Below are 18,836 nucleotides of genomic sequence, written 5' to 3' on the forward strand. Positions count from 1 at the left end.
TATTTATTTTAGGTTAAAGATAGGGAAGAAAAGGAAGAAAGCTATAGTGGGCTTGGAATGATGATGCAGCTAAGAAGAGCCGCAAATCATCCATTATTGTTGAGGAATATCTATAGTGATGATAAACTTTTAGAATTATCTAAATTAATGCTGAAGGTTTGTTACACTGATTATTCGTTTCATTATAAAATGTATGTTCAAATAATTGTTTAATTGATTAAACATAGAGCAGAACAGTAGCAGCATACAGCAAGTATTTATAATTTTTATCATCCATATCTCTTTTTGATTTCTATAAACCCATTTTTCATAAGTATTACTGATGCTATTATTTTATATGAATAAAAAAACTCTCAGTTTAATTTTGCTTATGGGTTTTGGTTTACATAATGGAAAACAATTAATTTAATTTTAATACTGTGAGAAATATTGAGTTATATTTCAGAGTCTTGTATACTGTAAAACAAATTCTATAACGTTACTAAATAAATTCATGGAAACTGGAATGACATGAATTTTAGTAACAGTTACAAGTGAATTCTTAGTAATGGTGCATGGATAATGCCTGTAAAGCTTAGAGATATTTTGCTTGCAATTTTACAGGAAGTCTTTATGTAAACAGAACATATTTTTTTGCTTATAAAATTCCCAAGAATGTATCTGTAAAGATTACAGGTATTTTCTTTATAATGTTACTGGAAGTAATTTTGTAATTAGAACGTATATTTTACATGGGGAAAAAGAAAAGGTATATCTGTGAAAGTTACACTTTTTTTTTTTTTTTTTTTTGTAAGATTACGCCAAATAATTATCTAAGTAGAACATATTTTACTTGCGTGAATTATCAAAAGATGTGTGTGTAAATATTACATAAATTTTATAGCAAGGTTTCTGCAAATAATTATGTATATTGAATTCATGTCCTATGTGAAACACTGAATAATGTACCTGCAAAAGATTTTAGCTTGAAATGTTAATTAATGCAATTAATTATTTATGTTGAATATATCTACTGTATTTTAATTGCCAAATAATATATGGCAAAAATTACATTACTAAATTAAACTGAGGTTTTTTTATCTCTTGTACTAACTGATTGTAATATAAGATGCGCTGAATATCCATTAATCAATGATTTTGAGTAAAAGGAAAGGAATATAGATGTAAGAGAGGCACTGAGTTTTTTTTAAATTGGATAAATACAATCCCTAAATTGCTGCTAACTGGAAAGAGAGGTTACAGATTTTTTTTTAAACACCTAAAAATACTTGCCAGGTACTCTTGAAAGAGTATTTCTTTAAATTATTTCTGTCTATTACCATTTTTTGAATTATTTAGAAATCAAATTGAACTGCTTTTCTTAACTCCTGTTGCTCTTAAATCGATAAGTGGATGCTGCTAATAAATATAAACTATCATTGACTGTTGCATGGTTAGATAAGATTATAATATTAGAATATCAACAAACAATTTTTAAAAATGTATTCCCCATTCTTGAATATACATAGGAATTATGTAAAATTTAATATCATCCCTTTCCTTCCCAGTAAAATATTTAACTTAATTAGGTCTTTAACAATTTTGTTCTTGATTAGAACTATTATGAAATTTAAGAAGACTGTTTGTCTCTGCGTTGCTTAAACTCCTTAAGGCACACATTAATTTCTAATTTTCGGTAAAAAAATCACCTATTTTTTTCCTTGCATAATCATATTCTCTAGTGCATTTTAAGACATGATCGACAAATAAAAGTAATTTTTAACTGAAAATTTAATTAAAAAATCTTATTTTAAATTTTGGAATAATTTCACTTAAAGTTGTCTTTTGTTATGCTCCTTTGTATTAGAAAAGACAACATACAGGGGTACAAGTATAGGCTAATTTAAAAATATATATATATATTATACAAACAAAGTGAAAACGATTTGATTACATGTTTATTTTGAATTTCAAGTTATTAAAATCAAATTAAATCAAATTTTCATACTTGCAAACATAAAATTGACTAAAAATTCAGTTTGGTATGATATACCATGAAGCATGGTACTGCGCAAAGTCCAACATTACAGTTTCTACAATAGTATCTTGTTTCTTTCCTTATCTTTTTACCCCTCTCATCTCTTTTACTGCAACAAACGGCGCAATTTCTACAAGGGGCCGCTTTCTTTTCTGTAGGTGGTACAAATTCGGGAAAGTGCCTTTCAGTTAGTCTCAGAGGCCCAGGTTGGTAACCAGGCCGACCTGTTCTTTTGGGTAACACATTTGAATGGTATTTTTCAATTAATTTTTCCACAAGCATTTTACGGAATTCCAAATGGTCCCGTTTTCCTTCATTTTTTTGATATAGTACAAATGAATTCCATACGGATATATCCACAAGATGGAAAAATATTTTCTTATAGTACCTTTTTCCTCGTTTTCTTGTTGTTGGGTAATCGTGGAGATGCTGATCAAGCCGATCAACGCCTCCCATTGTATCGTTGTAATCAATTACAACTTTCGGTTTCTTTATTTGAGTGCCATCATTGGCTGTTTTACTTGTATTTTCCTGATGTGTGTTATGGATTGTTGAAAGCAAACAGACATCTTTTTTGTCTTTCCACTTCATCGCCATCACTTTTCCTCTCTGAAACGCTATAACATCTCCCTTTTTCAATTTTTTATTTCTAATTTCAGATGGAACTTCTTTTCTGGTACTTTTCAGAGTCCCGTAGGTATCTGTTTGACGTTTTACCAGGAAATCTGCTAATTGTGGAGAAGTATAAAAGTTGTCAGTCGTCAAACAGTACCCTTTATCTAATAACGGCTCGATCAGTGACAACACTACTTGAGTTGATACCGGCATTTCTCGATATGCATCGCTCAGATTCGTTCCTTTTCCGGTATATATAATGGATGAATATAAGTAACCTGTTTTTGATTCACAAAGAAGGTACATCTTTATTCCGAAACGAGCTCGTTTCAGTGGTATATATTGCTTCCATTTCATTCGCCCTTTATACAGTAGTAGACTTTCGTCTATCGTGATATCTCTTTCCGGTGTATATAGAGAAGAACACTTTTTATTTATATGGTCAAATACAGGCCATATCTTATTGAGCTTGGGATGGGGGTGAATCTCAGCATCGTAAGTTTCATTGTTAGAGAAGTGAAGATATCTTTTTATCTCAGAATAGCGACGAAAGCTAAGGAGCTTCGGAAAAATAGGTGATTGAAAAATTTCAACTTTTGACCAATACATCCTTATCTCAGGCTTTCTAATTATACCTTGTAGTATAGTTATGGCTAAAAATATGTATAATTCTTCCATAGTAATCGGTGACCATAGGTTCTGTGATGATCCTGGATATTGAAATGCATATCCGTTTGTTTCAGTTAGAATTATGTCCATGAGAGAGTTATCAAAAAATAATTCAAAGTATGACAAAGCATCATCGTAATCCGTCAGAGTAAAACAACAGCCAGGGTTAGCTTCAAATCGAAATCTCGGTGGTGCAACGTTTGGTTGATTTATACTAATTTGATACCAATTCCTTGCTATATCCAAAATCTCGTTGTCATTATCTTCCGATTCACTTCCATCACTCAAGAAATCATCACTCTCATCGCTGAAACTGTCTGATAAATTGGCATATTCAGAATTGTCATCGTCAGAGTCGCTCATTATCAGATAACTTTTTTTAAATTACAAAAACACTTAGTAATATAATTTGCAGTTAACTGCTTACTTTTATTATATTTACGTAATAAAAATGGATATATTACCTTTTCCACACCAAACGACTATTTTATAGCAAAGAATTCCTAGCAAACTTATAGCTAATCATCAAAATGCGCCACGTGGTTTACACAAGAAAAATGCTGAATAGTGGTGCCATCTATGTCAAATAAGTTTAATTGTAATCTAGCCTATTTATTTTTACTGGAATGGATCTCAGACAAGCATTAGAAATAAAATAACGCGAGATACAAGGGCGCCCGTGTGAGACACGGGCATATGCAAATTTGCCGGAAACTTTCGCCCGTGTGAGGCATGGGCAAATGCGTTAAGGGGTTAATATATGATCCATGTAGAAAAATTTTTTTTCATATATATATGTATGAAAGTTTAAAATTTATTTTTTGCATCTTTCATTATTTATTATTACTCACATTTTAATCTTGCACTACATGTTTAGCTGCTACATATACTAAATTATGAATAGACTTTAATAGATTATATATACATAGATTATATATAGACTTTAATATCGATACAAAAATATTTTTTATATCAAAATATGCTAGATAGGATCAGTTAGCTGATAGGATAAGAATGAAAAACCTTTAAAAATAAATAAATAAATAAAAAAAAATCAATTAAAATTGAAATAATGTCACTGTATTTAATGATTCCCTGTAATTTCAATTCATTTTATGCTAACTTACAAATATAATGACTTTTGGATTTATTGTAGTACTGAGATTTAATCTCAGTACTACAATAAATCCAAAATTAATCAGTTTGCTTTTCTATTCTGTACAAATTGACATCTGAAATGGAATTATTTCTAAAAAAAAAATGTGTGTATATATAAAATGTGTGTATCTATAAAAATGTAAAACTTATTTTTTTTTAAACAGTTAAAAAAATTTTTTTAAATATCCATCAACTGAAAATCTTCAGAATTCTTCCAAACCTCTACAGTAATGTTCATGAAACAAAAGTTTAATTTTGAAATGAAACTTATGGCAATGTTGATTCTCATGACAATTTGGTATCATCAGTACAAAAGCAGTCCATGAATTTGTATGCTTTTTAAAATGGTATTTAACTGCAATATTCAACAATCAAAGTTATATTCTGAAGTTTGATACTATTACAAGATAAGCGTCCAAATGTAAGACCCATAAAAATAAAACTTGTCTCATATTTAGCAACTTAATTAAACTAATATAGTTAATATATTGAGCTATAATTAGCATTCATTGTATACTGAATTTCTTATTGGACTGCTTACAGTATAAAATGTAAAAGTTTTATATCAAAACACAAATATGGTCTAGAAATAAAAAATGAAAACAATATTTTCAAAAGTATTAAGTACATGTAGTACTTGTATGCATACATGCATACAAGTACACGTATGATTGTTTCTTACATATTTACAGATAAATATTTTGCAATCATGTAATTAAAAATATGAAAAAATGCTTTTGTAAATCATTCAAACTTTTGTAATTAATTAATTTATATATTCTAAATTAAAAATGCTTTTCATTTCCATCAACTTAATTACAAAATTTTTTATAAACCTTCAACCCATTTTGATGAACATTTTAAATTACATTCAGTTTCTTTATTGGTATAAATTGTCAGTTTTTAGTTCATTGTGAACTTCATGTATAAAATAATTTTAGTTCTCATAAATTAAAAAAAAGGAGGGGTGAGAAAGAAGGACAAAAATCAAGCATTGTCTAACATTGTTTGGAAAGTATTACATTTTTAAAATACTCTTCTTAAAAATGGGTATAAGATTCTTAAACATTTAACATTTTAGGAAGAATAAAATTATTGTCCCAAAACTCCAAAACTGAAAAATTTTCCTTATTTTCTACAATTTTGAACTACCAACACATCGTTTTCAATCATAAAGCAGTTTAACCCTTTGACGCACGGTGGTCGCGCCTTGAAACGACCAATTTTCGAATTTTTTTCTCCTCTTCCTTCCGAAATTTTTGACTGAAAATCAATTGATTACTGATCTTTTACCTCTAAATAACACAAAATGACTGCAGAATCATACATGTTTTAGGTCTTAGTACTTCAAATCGGATGCCTTTTAAAATTTGTTTTCAATGAGACAAAATAACTTCCTTTTATTAATATAAACAACTTTAAATTTCAAAAGTTATTCATCACACATCATGATTTCTATCATAAACAATAAAAAATAACAATTAAACTGCATATATTAAAAAAAACCTCTATATGTATGGCATTTGCTTTGTGGTTTCAGGGCGCGATCGCTGCACCACTAGAGCATTGTCTAGACAATGCTCTAGAGGCTCGGTAGTCGCGCCTTGAAACTACTGCTCTTCACAATGGTGTTTGCTTGCTTCTCAAATAGGCATGTTTATTTTTACTGGATATAGATAAGGGGTTTTGAAATCACAGAGCTATTTTATTACTATACAATACATGCACCTGCCCAGTAAAAAGGTCTTTCTTTCCAGAGACTTTTCTCTGACCTCAACACACTTGCTCCCCAAGCTAGTATTGTGATTTTATAAATTATTTCCTGTGGTTTAAATTTAATGTAAATATACTTTGCTGTAATTAAAAATAGAAATCGCGTAAAGTTTTATTTAAATTAAATATATTTTCTGAATATTTTGGTACGAAATACGAATAAAATAAGTATGAATGGGAAACGAATGATCCGTATCAAAGCCAAAAAGACCAAGCCCCTCCTCATTAACATAAAAAACCCACAAATTTCATGTGCCAGATGAAAAGAAACTAAATAACTCTGGACATATACCAGTGAAATTTAGATCCAATCAGTGTACATTTTGTAGCGCAAGGAAGAAACCTCATAGAAGAAGATACATGTGGTGAAACGTGCGATGTGGGCATGCAGGTACCAAAAAGGCAAAACGTGCTTTGAACAGTCACAAAAAATATTTGTTCTTCGAAATTAAAAAAAAAAAAAAAAAAAAAAAATACTGATTCTTTTTTTTTATCCTTATATTTTACTGAGTTTTTTAATCCATGTAGCCAAACGTCCTTATTATGTAGGTATTTTCACTGCTATAGAAAAATTACATAAATGTGTATTTTTTAATTTTTTCTGACGATTTACTTTGTAAAATAATGTAAAAAATATATATATTATGCAATTCCTACATGCATTTTGTTTTAAATTCGTAAATTTCGTCATTTCTTGGAAACGCGCACGGAAAAAGGTAAGTTTTTTTTCCTACTACATCAGTAAGTTTCCAAGTCCTACACGTGCGGTAGTTTCACAGTGCGACCATCACCCACAGAACAATGGGCAAGAGAAAATTTTTTTAAATTCACATAATATTTGTCTCTAGGATCATAATATTCAATTTCTAGAGTTTTTAGTTAAAAAAATTATAAAAATGATTGCGTGCGTCAAAGGGGTAAATAACTGATTACTATATTTACATAAAGTATTTATCAGCTCAATTTTTTTAATAAGAACCTAAAACAAAATTTGGCAACATCAAAATTAAATTTCAAAATATTCAGCTTTTGTAGAACAGCTTTTAAATCATAATTTGCTTATAAATCTTTAGCATCTTACTTTAAATTAAGATGTTCATCATTTAAAACTTTTTATAGTTAATTAAACAAAAATTATCATTTATCATTTATAAACAGAACTGATATCTATGATTCAGAACCATATTTTATTAAATTTAAAACGAGAGATAATGATTTTTACTATTATTTGTGATTCACAGATTTAATTTAATTCTGAATGTGTCTTCTACAGTAAAAATCAATATGAAACAAAATGAAATATTTTATTAGAATACCAAAATGCTATAGCTTAGAATATTTAACAGTTTGGCCTTTTTTTTTTTTTTTTTTTTTTGTGTAAATAAAAATTATTTGTATTGCATTATTTTGATTAAAATGAAAATGCGTTGTGTTTTAATAATTTCATTAATTTTGTCAAAAAATGTTTTTCTTTTTAAGAAAATAACAGTTTAATTGTCTAATAATTGTTTAAGTGAGGCACAAAAAACAGAAGTATAAACAAGCGTTTCCTGCACTTGCATTACGATAAATACATATTTGTCTGTTCAGGGAAGAGAGTGAGGAAGAAAACATTTATTGCTACTTTTTAATCTGTGGATTGGTTGTCATCCCTGTTAGTCCATATATTTGAAATTCTGTTATATATCTAAAATGTGTATATATGAATTTGTAGTCTGTATAAAAATAACATTATTTAAAAAAATTCATGGGGATCAGTTTCATAAGCCTCTTTTATTGTGCAGTTTTGCAGTGTAAATGACTTACCTTGAAATAAATGATTTAGTTTAGATTTTGTATCAGATTTTTTTTTTACTCTTGTTACTATTACCGAGTAAATGGACCCATTAATGGCCAAAATTACAAAACACTGGTAGTTCATACTGAAATCTGTTGTGTAGGCTGACTGCAAGGAATTTTCGTGGTTTTTCTCAATGTGTAAAATGTGAATGCGAGCTAGTTTCTCATAAAATTCTATTATTATCTCATAAAAATCTCACTAGGAATATGCCTTTTGTTAGACAGATAGCCCTAACCTGTTTTCCTATAATTAGTCAGTTCTACCTTCAAGTGATTATTTTATATGAGTTTAGAAATAGTAATTATTTTTTAACACAAAATACACAGGCCTGTTGTTATAGCAAATACTGTCATATATGTAACTGAAATTCTAGATAATCTTAAAAACTACATTTCACAGTTGCAGAATCTATAACAAAAGGTGGATATTGGATGATTTTGAACACTTATTTTTTTATTCCTTCTCTAATTATAGAAAATTGCATAAAGTTACTCTTTGAAGTGAAATGCTGTACTCCGACAGTTTCTCTTTATTTTTATATCACTAACCCTTCCATATAAGCAGTTTTAAAAAATGTAATGATGTGAAATCTGATAAATATATGTTTTGAATGATTATTTACATTTGCAGATATGTGCTTTCATTGAAAATGATCGAAATTCTTTTCTCGATAGTTCCCTCATTACTGAGAATATTGCCCAAGGAACTGTGCATCTGCCATGTCTCTTTCTCTACTGACAACATCTTAAAGAGACTTTTTGCCGAATAGTAGTTTAACTGCCCCTATATCACAAATGTGTTACATACTTAAGCACTCCTGCTTTTTATGGTATACACTCTGTTTCTGTTATTCTCTTTCTCTGTTATACATTGTTTCTGTGGCTCACTCTTTCTGTGTTATACACTGAAACCTCCATGTTAACAAAATGGCCTGTATAGTTATTTGGTAATGCATTTGTATTATTGTAGCCTTCTTTTAATCGTTAGGCAAATATGCAAGAAGTTTTTCTCATAATCAGCTTACCTGATTATCTTCTGAAATGTTTTCTTTCAATATTTTTAAAAGCCTGATGCTTTTACATCCATATTTTGCATCTTTAAATAAGATTTTGATTCAGTACTTTCATTAGCTATTAGCCTCAGTTTAATTTAACTGAAATGATAATGTGAAGGTATTTGTTCAATTTCTGTGTTGTTATTCTTTCCTTTTTATCATATGCTTCAACAACATTAGTTTTGAGCACACAAAGTTTTGGTTTTTCTTTGTAAATCTAATAATTCTAGATTTTCACATATACTATGGTTATATGTTACGACTGTATAGTTTTAAAGATTTGAGTAGAGTGTTCTTCATTTATTTAGCATATTTAGCATCTGTATGCATTTATCACTTTGATTTTTAAATTTTCCTGGGAACAGTATCTCCTTTATACATTTAACATTTGAAAATCCTTCTCTTTCACTTCATATTTAATCACGTTTTACTTAAGCAATTTGCTGCACTAGTAGCTAAAATAATTCAGTTCAAGGTGTTTGATTATTATATTTATCAAAATTAAAACTAATTATATGAATATGACAGGTTGTGTATGAAATTTTCAGATTATAGTTGCTTATTTTCTAAATGCTTATTATTAGGATCGCTTTTTAATTGCACTTGTTCTATTTGAGTGCAGTACAAATAAAATGTTAACTGGCTTTTGACTTTCAAAATGATGTAAATGTTTAGTATAATGCTCAGAATAATAAACTGTTAAAAATATTGCAGTATGTTATATACTATAAGTTAAAAATTATTTATCGTATCTAATGTAACAATTCAAATTAAAACAATTGAAAATATTTTAAAAAGATGCACAGTAAGACACAATCATATGCAAATTTGTCACTAAGAGTTAGTATAGATTCATCCACTAAAAGAAAAGTCAGTAAAGTATGTGATAATTAAGCTGTCTGATATAGAAATTTTTATAGCACATAGAGGTAATGAATCTTGAAAAATATATTCCATATGAAACTGACTTTCAGGACTGCTGCACTTATTTGATTTTGAAACATATATGAATTCATTCATTAATTCTCATCTGGGGGGGGGGGCAACTGTATAAGGACAGCTGTGTGATTATGTTCATTGGTCAGAATAAGAATTTATATCTTAATTGTTGTGGTTGAATGAATTGCAGAGATTAGAATGTGTGTTTATCCGTATTAGGTATTAATCTGTAAGTGTAATTTGCTATTTTTCCTGAAATTTCGATTAAACTAAATATGAATAGTAATTTATTGATATTTTTTAAGTCACCTAAAGTAATATACATTTAGAGTTTTTGATTTGTGTGTTTCAGGAGCCTACTCACTGTGAGTCAGATCCAAATCTTGTGTTCGAAGATATGAGTGTAATGTCAGATTTTGAACTTCACAACTTATGTAAAACCTATAAAGTAAGAATTCAAAGTTCAAATAATTAGTGATTTTCTTTTTTTTTTTTTCATTGATACTGACTGAAAAGATTTTAGAAAGCTAACAAATATTCTTTTTTCAGAAGCAAATTATTTTGCATATATAAGTGCATTTATTGTAAACATAAAGAACATTTAGTGACATCGGCAGAATGAAACAGGAGGAGGAAAAGGAAGAAGTGTAGTTGTATAAATTATTTTGAAAAATTTAGATTAGAATAAAAGTTATTGATTGGCTAAGTCAGCAAATGATTATTTTTGTAAGAATTACCGAGGCAAAGAGAAAAGCTTACATTCTAAAACTCCTGTCTCTAATAACAGTCCTTAAACTTAAATAACAAAAGAAAAGGTAAACAGTAAAATGCTTTCAGTAAAGTGTAATACTGAAATTGCATTTACTGTGAGTTATTAATGCCTACTTATTAAGAAAGGCTGTAAGATTCTGTACTGGATCTGAGGCATTGAGTTCCAGGATAAAACAAAATGTCTGAATCATTGGAATTCATTATTGTAACAATATTTTAAATTGTCAGCAAGACTCAGACTAAGGAATTGCCTTCAACTAATTTAATCTATTTGCTTGGTAATATTATCAGTTTAGAAAACTAGAATTTGTAATGATCATTATGACACTAAATTGATATTTTTTCAAGACATCAAAAATACATATACTATTCTGAAATATATCTCCAAAATCAAATTATATGAACATAAATTGATACCTTCTATTTTTAAAATTGATATTCTAAAACTTTTTAATTAGAAATTAGAAGCATATATCATGAGAATATAACTCAAAATGTTACTTTTTCACTGCCAGTATATTATATATTTGTGTATATATGTATACCTACAAAGAATGTAATTTCATGAGAAATGAAACTATTAAATTAAAGTTTTAATATATTTTAATTTTACTACTAGACTTAAATGTTTGTTGTATATAAAAAAGGTTTAACATCAAACTAGATGCAACAAATTCAAACAAATTAGAGACATAGGAATTAATGGAAAGTGAAAGTCGTATGCTAAAAGAGCTATTTTAGTTATGATATTATTAAATGCATGCCTTGCAAATATTTAAAATCATTTAAAAAAACATAAATTATCTGCTACGTGCGAACTTAACATAATTGGATGAAATGTTAGTGCCAAAAGAGTGCAATACCAAAAGGATTAATGAAGAAGAAACATTTTTTTTTATGAGAAATACATATAAAGATAAGTAAAAGCTTACAGTGTATTCATTTTCGATCTCTTGCTTCTTTGTGCAAAACTTCTTTTATATTTATGCAACATCTTTCATATAACTTCATAACAGAGGTTCATATAACTTATTAGCAACTTGTTTTCAGTGCTGCAGTTTAATCGAAAATTTTTTTGTTCACTTTCCTACTGCCATCAAATTTTGTCATTATTAGAAAGGGTAAAATTACTTTCCTCTACTTAATAATACTTTACTCGAAATCTTCTCTAATTTTAGTTCTTTCATTATTCAGTTTTTCATCTGCTTACAATTATCTAAAAAATTCACCAACATTAATTCAATTCAAGTGAATTAGATTTTGGTTATGTATTTGGCATTAAAATAAATATATTAGTTTTATTTAGCGATTTTGCTCTCATTATACAAGAGCCTTTTACCTGCTATATGTAAATTTATAATTTTCTAATGTATTTCCCTCCAGGAAAGGTAATTATACCACTTGGGTTAAGATAGTTATAATTCAGTTCTTGAGTAATTTATCTGTTTTAACCCTTTGAGGAGTAGTATATAAAATAATTTAAATTGTGGTAAAATTTTGCGTGAACGGACCCTAAGGATACAAAATTGAGACTTCAAAAAAATCTAGAGCAAAATCCTGAATTTTGAGAGCTGGTATATATTTTATACCGGTGTCCCTCTAAGACATTTTTATCCAGGTAGCTTCCAATTCTTAATTTTTGTTTTTAAAATTAATTTTGCTTACTTTTGATGTGCATCTGTAGAGATGAGTGGTTGAATATAGTTTAAGTCTAAAGACAAAAACGTTTTAAAATTTCAGTAGAAATTAAAAGTTTAAAAAATAAAATTTATGCTCTTTGGTGATGCAGCCCAGCTGTACATACTTATGTAAAATATAGGTATAAAGCTTTTGAACTTGATTTAAACTCAGCCGAACAATAAAAAAGTTGAAAACTGAAACACTATGACTCAGCTGAGAGAGTATGCTGCATTTTTGAAGTTATATTTTATGCTTTAGATAATATGTAAAAAAACCATGCTTCATGCTATACCAATAATGGCCCCCTCCTCTCCACGCACACACACTTTAGATTATCGAGGACCGTAAGGGCCCCTTTTTTTTATTTTTTTTGTAAATATAGGTTGTAATATATATTTTTGTTCAGGAAAAAAAGCCGTTAAACAATTTTATTATTTAATACACCTGAAAGCTGTTATTCCGAATTGAACCTCTTTGGCTTCCTAGGGGTTCCTTTTCAACTTTTGGATAAATTTTAGTTTGCATCTAAAACGGGCCTTAGAAATATTTTTCCTCCTTTTACCAACTGTGAAAATTTATTTCCGAAACAACCTATTTTTATCCTAACCCAAAAGGCAAATTTCTCTTGTGTTCCCTAGTCTTTCATCTGAAATTAATAAAGAATTTCCCTGAAGAATAAAAGCATGCTTTCAAACCAGCAGTTTTTGTGATTACACTATGAGATGGACCTTAAGTACATTTCCATTTTAAGTGAGCTTTCCCTTTGTGTGATCTTATCACACCTCACAAAGGGAAGAAGGCATGACTCCCGAATGACAAATTAGTTGTCAATCATCTCTTTCATTTTCCTTGCATTCTAGGATTTTGTAAAACATGAAGCAACGGGTGTCTTTTGGGGGCTAACATGCCACATTTAACTCCCACAACTGTGTAAAGTTTTGACACCAGATGGCAATTTTGAAATTGGTGAGTCTTTCTCTTGGGAAAGGGCTAAATGCTGAAATAAAAATTTTAGCTAAACAGAGACAAATAAAACTCAAGTGCAGCAAAGAAATTAATATACTTGTATTCAGCCCCAGCGCATGGTCAGTAAACTCCCCTCCCTTTATGAACAAAATATTGAATCCTAAACAACTTATAAATTAATCATAAAAATTATTACATCATAAACTGTTATAATTGTAAAGAAATTCTCTCATGTCACAGAGTAGAAAAGGAGAAGACTGGTGCTGCCATCTATTGGCGTGGTACCCTCAGTGTGGGTGCTGGTATATATTATATACTAGTTTTAAATCATATAAATAATCTTTTGTTAATTATCACGTCTGACTGAAATGAAGTAAGTATATAAGATTCAGCATGTGTATGTCATATATTTGCAGATTTTGAATTTTTTCTTTCTCTCCAATAGAATTTATCAATCTTCAAACATGATACCTTGGAACGAGGTATATTAATTTCATAGCTTCAAAATATTGGACATTCATACCGTGGTGATTTTAGAATCAAAAGAAAACACTAGAAATTTATGATTATAGCTTTTGGTGTTGAAAAATTAGCATTTTTTAGGAGGTTAAAAAAGTGACAAACAACTGGTCAAAGGTTTAAATTTTCAAATGTAAAAATTTTAGAAATATAAAATAATTTTAATTTTTATGAATGATTTGCATTTATTTTTTCTGTGTGAATATTGAGAATAAAAGTATAATTGACATATATTTTTCTTCCCCCAAGACTCTGAAGTCTTATGTTCTTTCTGATGATGATATCCTTCAATCGGGAAAATTTAAAATTTTGGAAGAATTGTTGCCGAAATTTATTGAAGAGGTATGCTATGTTGTAACTATTGATATTAAACATACTATAATCTGCAAAGTAACTGGGATAAAGTAATGTTTTGCTAATTTATATGCATACCTTCATATACAGTGATAATTATAAAATTAATTGAAAATATGCCCTCCTTTAATAGAAATTACCTCTAGAATGTGCTTAGGCGCTGACTCTTCTATTCTTTTGCATATATGTTTCTTATCTTTAGTATAGTACCTCACTTGTATAACATTCTTAATCATGCACTCTTTAATCATGCAGTCCATTTTTCTAAGATATTCCTTGAGAATGTGCCACAAGTTTTCAATCACAAGTCTATTGAATTACCAGGCCAATCTAACACAATAATTTTGTTTTCGACTTGGAACCTTCTAATAGATTTTAAATTGTGGCATAGAGCTAAGTCCTGTTGAAATGTCCCTGCAAAGGTTTTTGAAAATGGCACAAAATTACATTTTAAAATTTCTTTGAAGAGTTCATCATTCCTTCAATAGGAACTAGACTCCTAGTGCCATCTGCAGTGAAGAAACCATAAAACGAGTTTCCGAGGGTATTTTATGGGTTTATGGATATGTTAAGGTCTTATTGATTCACGTCCACCAGCAGCCGAGCGGTAAAGTCGCTGAACACTGGTAGTTCGGTCCGAGGCTTGAATCCCGCGAACGGGCTGGCTGCATGGGTGGTTTCATGGTTTTCCTCATGTGTAACGTGTATGCGAGCCAGTTTCCCTTAAAAATTGCTCCACAAAGGCGTCCCTTTCCTTAGGCAGATAGCCCTAGTGTGCTTTGCCATAATTAAATACACCACCTTATTGATTCACCCTTATTTCACCTAACAATGTTAAATCTGTAACCCTGAACAAATAAGTCTCACTGCTTAAAAATGACCTTTTTCCTGTTTTTTATAATCCAAGATTTGTATACCCCCACAATAATTGCTTTTGCTTCATTTGATGTGTCCAGAATTGCTTTTTTAATTGGTTTTCTTGCCTTCTGACCACCAGTGAAAAGTCTGTGCTGCATATTTGAAGGATAATATCAATACTAATAGACAGTAGATCTCTTTTAATGTCTTTTCTAATTTTTGCTGGACTAATAATGTTAATTTGGAGTAGAAATTGGTTGAATTTTGGAAATTTTTCCCTTTTTACGTTTCACATTTGTTTTACCTTGTGGAGAAAGTGATCCAGTTTAATTGTGTCTTCTCAGAATTCAAGGAACACTTTCATTTTCCAAAACCAACCATGGAAGCAATATATCTTAGTCTTGGATGTGTGACTGGTAAGTAAAATATTTGCTTTTTTTCTAGGGATTGTATTCATTTTTAGTACACTAAAATGAATGAATGCAAAATGTATTTAAGAATTATGCGAAAATAATATCCTCTTTTCACAGAAACAAGCTTAAAAATAGTGCAGTGATCTCAATTTGTTGTCTAAACTGGTTCTAAAGTCACAAGCAAACATTCAGATGACATTAAAGCATATTAAAATTGCTTTGAGGGACGTGCTGGTTCCAGTTGGCAGCTAACTAAAAATTCTTTTGGAAAAAATCACTTTGTCCCAGTTAATTTGCACAATATAGTAATATCATCACATTCTATTTCGTATAATAATAATTGCATTTTTCTTTTCAGGATCACAGAATTTTATTGTTTAGTCAATTTACAATGGTATTAGATATAATAGAAGAATTCATGAACATTAAAGGTTACAAATTTTTGAGGTTGGATGGACAGGTTCCAGTTGCAGAAAGGTATGTATTTTAATTTAAGATTAATGTTTACATCTGAAATATGATGCTCTAATTAAGTAAAATAGAATAATTCATGAAAAATTGGAAATTAAAATACAAGTAAACTTCAAATTAACCGTAGTTATATTAGGAAACCTGTCCACAGTTAATTTAACTTAAAATTGCTGTTAATCTGAGACAGCTGAAACTGCTAAGTAAAAGTGATTAAACCATATGAATATCATCTGCTATTGCTGCTGTTATCCTATGCTTTTTTTTTTTTTTTCCCCATATTTCTGATAGACACTACTTTAAACCAGGGGATAGACAGCTGTATAACTGAGTTATCAGCTTTATTGCCTATCCTGTGGGGAAATCTTATATCCCAGACTGCAACGAAAGGAACATTCTGCAGAATAGTGGCTTTTTGAACAAAATTTTGAGTTTACAATACACAGAATTTTGTACTGTGCTATATGATGAACAACATAGTTAATATGCTGTATGCTGCATAAATAAGAAGTTTAGGTGTCAGAGTAGATGTATTTTTTTCTTTTGTTTATGCAAAATCTTGGTTGCCATTACCAAAGAAATATAGCATTTCATTTCCTTTACACCACTCTTTACTGCCAAATATGTGTTGTGTTACTAGAATACGTACATTGCTCGACATTGAAAATACAACACCAAGAAGGAGTGGTCAGAAATTTATGCAAATTTTAGAGTAGACGCATGTCACTGAGTTATGCGAATGATGTGAAATGCGCAGCTCTCCGATGGACGTGAAGTAATATATAAGGGAAGGAACGTACAGAATGGGCAATACTCGTGTCGTTATTTCTGCCAGATGAATTATCAAAGAAAGTTGCTTTTTGTCCCGAAGGATACGTGTAATAGGAGAGAATGCCAGGCCGCCGTCAACGAAGGCATTTCCAGCAGATAGACAATTTTACAAGTGGTATGGTGATCGGATTGAGAAGTGCAGGGTCCTTACGTCAAATCGCAGCTGATATCCACATGGATGTGAGCACAGTGCATCGGCTATGGCGAACATGGTTGGAACAAGGAAATATGGGAAGAAGTAGGGGTGCAGGTGCAACCAGAGTGACATCGGCCACGTGTGGATCGACGCAAGCTGTTGCTGTCCCGCAAGTTACTTGTACCGTGATTCTGCAGCATGTGCCAGAATCATTTCCCGTTGATTGGTTGAACGTGACCTGCACTCTCGGCGTCCGTTAAGAAGACTGCCATTGACGCCACAGCATAGATGGCAACATTTAGAATGGTGCCGGACTGAAGCGATGTGAATGACAGAATGGCGAAACGTTGTGTCCTCAGATGAGTCACGCTTCTGTTTATCCAGTAACAGTCGCCGCATACGTGTGTGGCGTCAACGTGGAGACAGATCTAATCTGGCAGTAACTGTGGAACGCCCTACCGCGTGACAACATGGCAAAATGGTTTGGTGTGCTATTGCCTGCGATTCCAGGTTACCTCTAGTTCGTGTTCAGGGCACTATGACGGCCCTACGATACTTGGATAAAGTACTGTGGCCGGTGGCAATCTCCTACCTTCAAGGGCTGCATAATGTAAATTTTCAGCAGAATAACGCCCGACCACAGAGTGCTCGCATCTGCCAACATGCTCTGCAAGGTATACAAATGCTTCCCTGTCCACCATACTCTCCTGACCTGTCACCAATCGAACATGTGTGGGATGTGATTGGATGCTGTTTGCACACTCTGCCCCTGCCTTGTTCAGAAGAACTGTGGCAAATGGTTGAAAGGGAATGGAGAGCCATCCCTCAGGACACCATCCGCGTTCTTATTGGCTCAATGCCTAAACATGTTTCTTTGTGCATCGCTGTCCACGGTGGTCCTACATTCTACTGAGCCGACGCTGTTCTCTTCTGTATTCTGACTATCATTTTGAAATAAAGATCACTTATTGCTGCTTGCTGTCTATGTCTTTTTTCCAAATTTCATCACTTTCTGACCACTCCTTCTAGGTGTTGCATTTTCAATGTCGAGCAGTGTATATTTTATTACTGAGATTACATAGTAAATGTTTCATAATAGAGGCTTTTTGCTACAACTGATTATTTTAACAATAATAAAATTCATATTTGTAGTATTACTGAGCATGTTTTTGACCCAAGGAATTACTTTAGAAAGTTAAGTTCAAGAATTTTAGAGCTTTCAGTAAAATATTATATTTGTTATTGCATGCTATGTTTATACCATATAAACTCCAATTTATTGCTTGCTACACATTTAATTATACAATGTTGCATATAACTGCATATTTCTATATACAGAGTTATTCAAAAAGGTGGACCAAATTTAATTACTTTGTGTTTCATAAAGTGTAAATTGGACATGAACAATATGTATGTTAATGAAAAGGGGAAGTCTCAGAGTTTGTGTACACTAGTTGTAAATGTTCATTGTGCCCCCTTTGCTGCACAGCCAACATCTGAGCATTGGACAAACTTTACCCTCCCCCCGAGGGGCACGAAAAATAGTCTTTTGTTACTGAGTGCACTGCAGCAATGTCATGGCTCTGCAGGTCAGCCAGAGTTGTTATTAGCAGTGGAATGTAAACAGTCTTCTTAACATAGTCCCACAAGAAAAAGTCGCACAATGCGAGATCCGGAGATCTTGGTAGCCAGAAGTGTAGAACCAGATCTTGATTTCCTATGTGATCTATCCAACTCTGAGGAAGGGATTGATTTAAAAATCCTCAGACATCATT

At 30.9% G+C, this 18,836-nt stretch overlaps 1 protein-coding gene across 2 annotated transcripts in view; it reads left to right on the forward strand.

The window, feature by feature from the left end:
- Etl1 (SWI/SNF-related, matrix-associated actin-dependent regulator of chromatin, subfamily a, containing DEAD/H box 1) overlaps nt 1-18,836 on the forward strand; it is a 135,399-nt gene that overhangs the window by 81,967 nt on the left and 34,596 nt on the right. For both annotated transcript variants that reach the window (XM_085825367.1, XM_085825368.1), the window contains exons 13-16: nt 13-156; nt 10,418-10,513; nt 14,251-14,343; nt 15,985-16,103. In XM_085825367.1, coding sequence (XP_085681493.1) covers nt 13-156; nt 10,418-10,513; nt 14,251-14,343; nt 15,985-16,103 — 452 coding nt within the window. The remainder of the gene's footprint in view (nt 1-12; nt 157-10,417; nt 10,514-14,250; nt 14,344-15,984; nt 16,104-18,836) is intronic.

This window comes from Stegodyphus dumicola, chromosome 10, assembly GCF_044657685.1.
Source record: "Stegodyphus dumicola isolate Sdum_Otavi_A_Nest chromosome 10, ASM4465768v1".
Lineage (NCBI taxonomy): Eukaryota > Metazoa > Arthropoda > Arachnida > Araneae > Eresidae > Stegodyphus > Stegodyphus dumicola.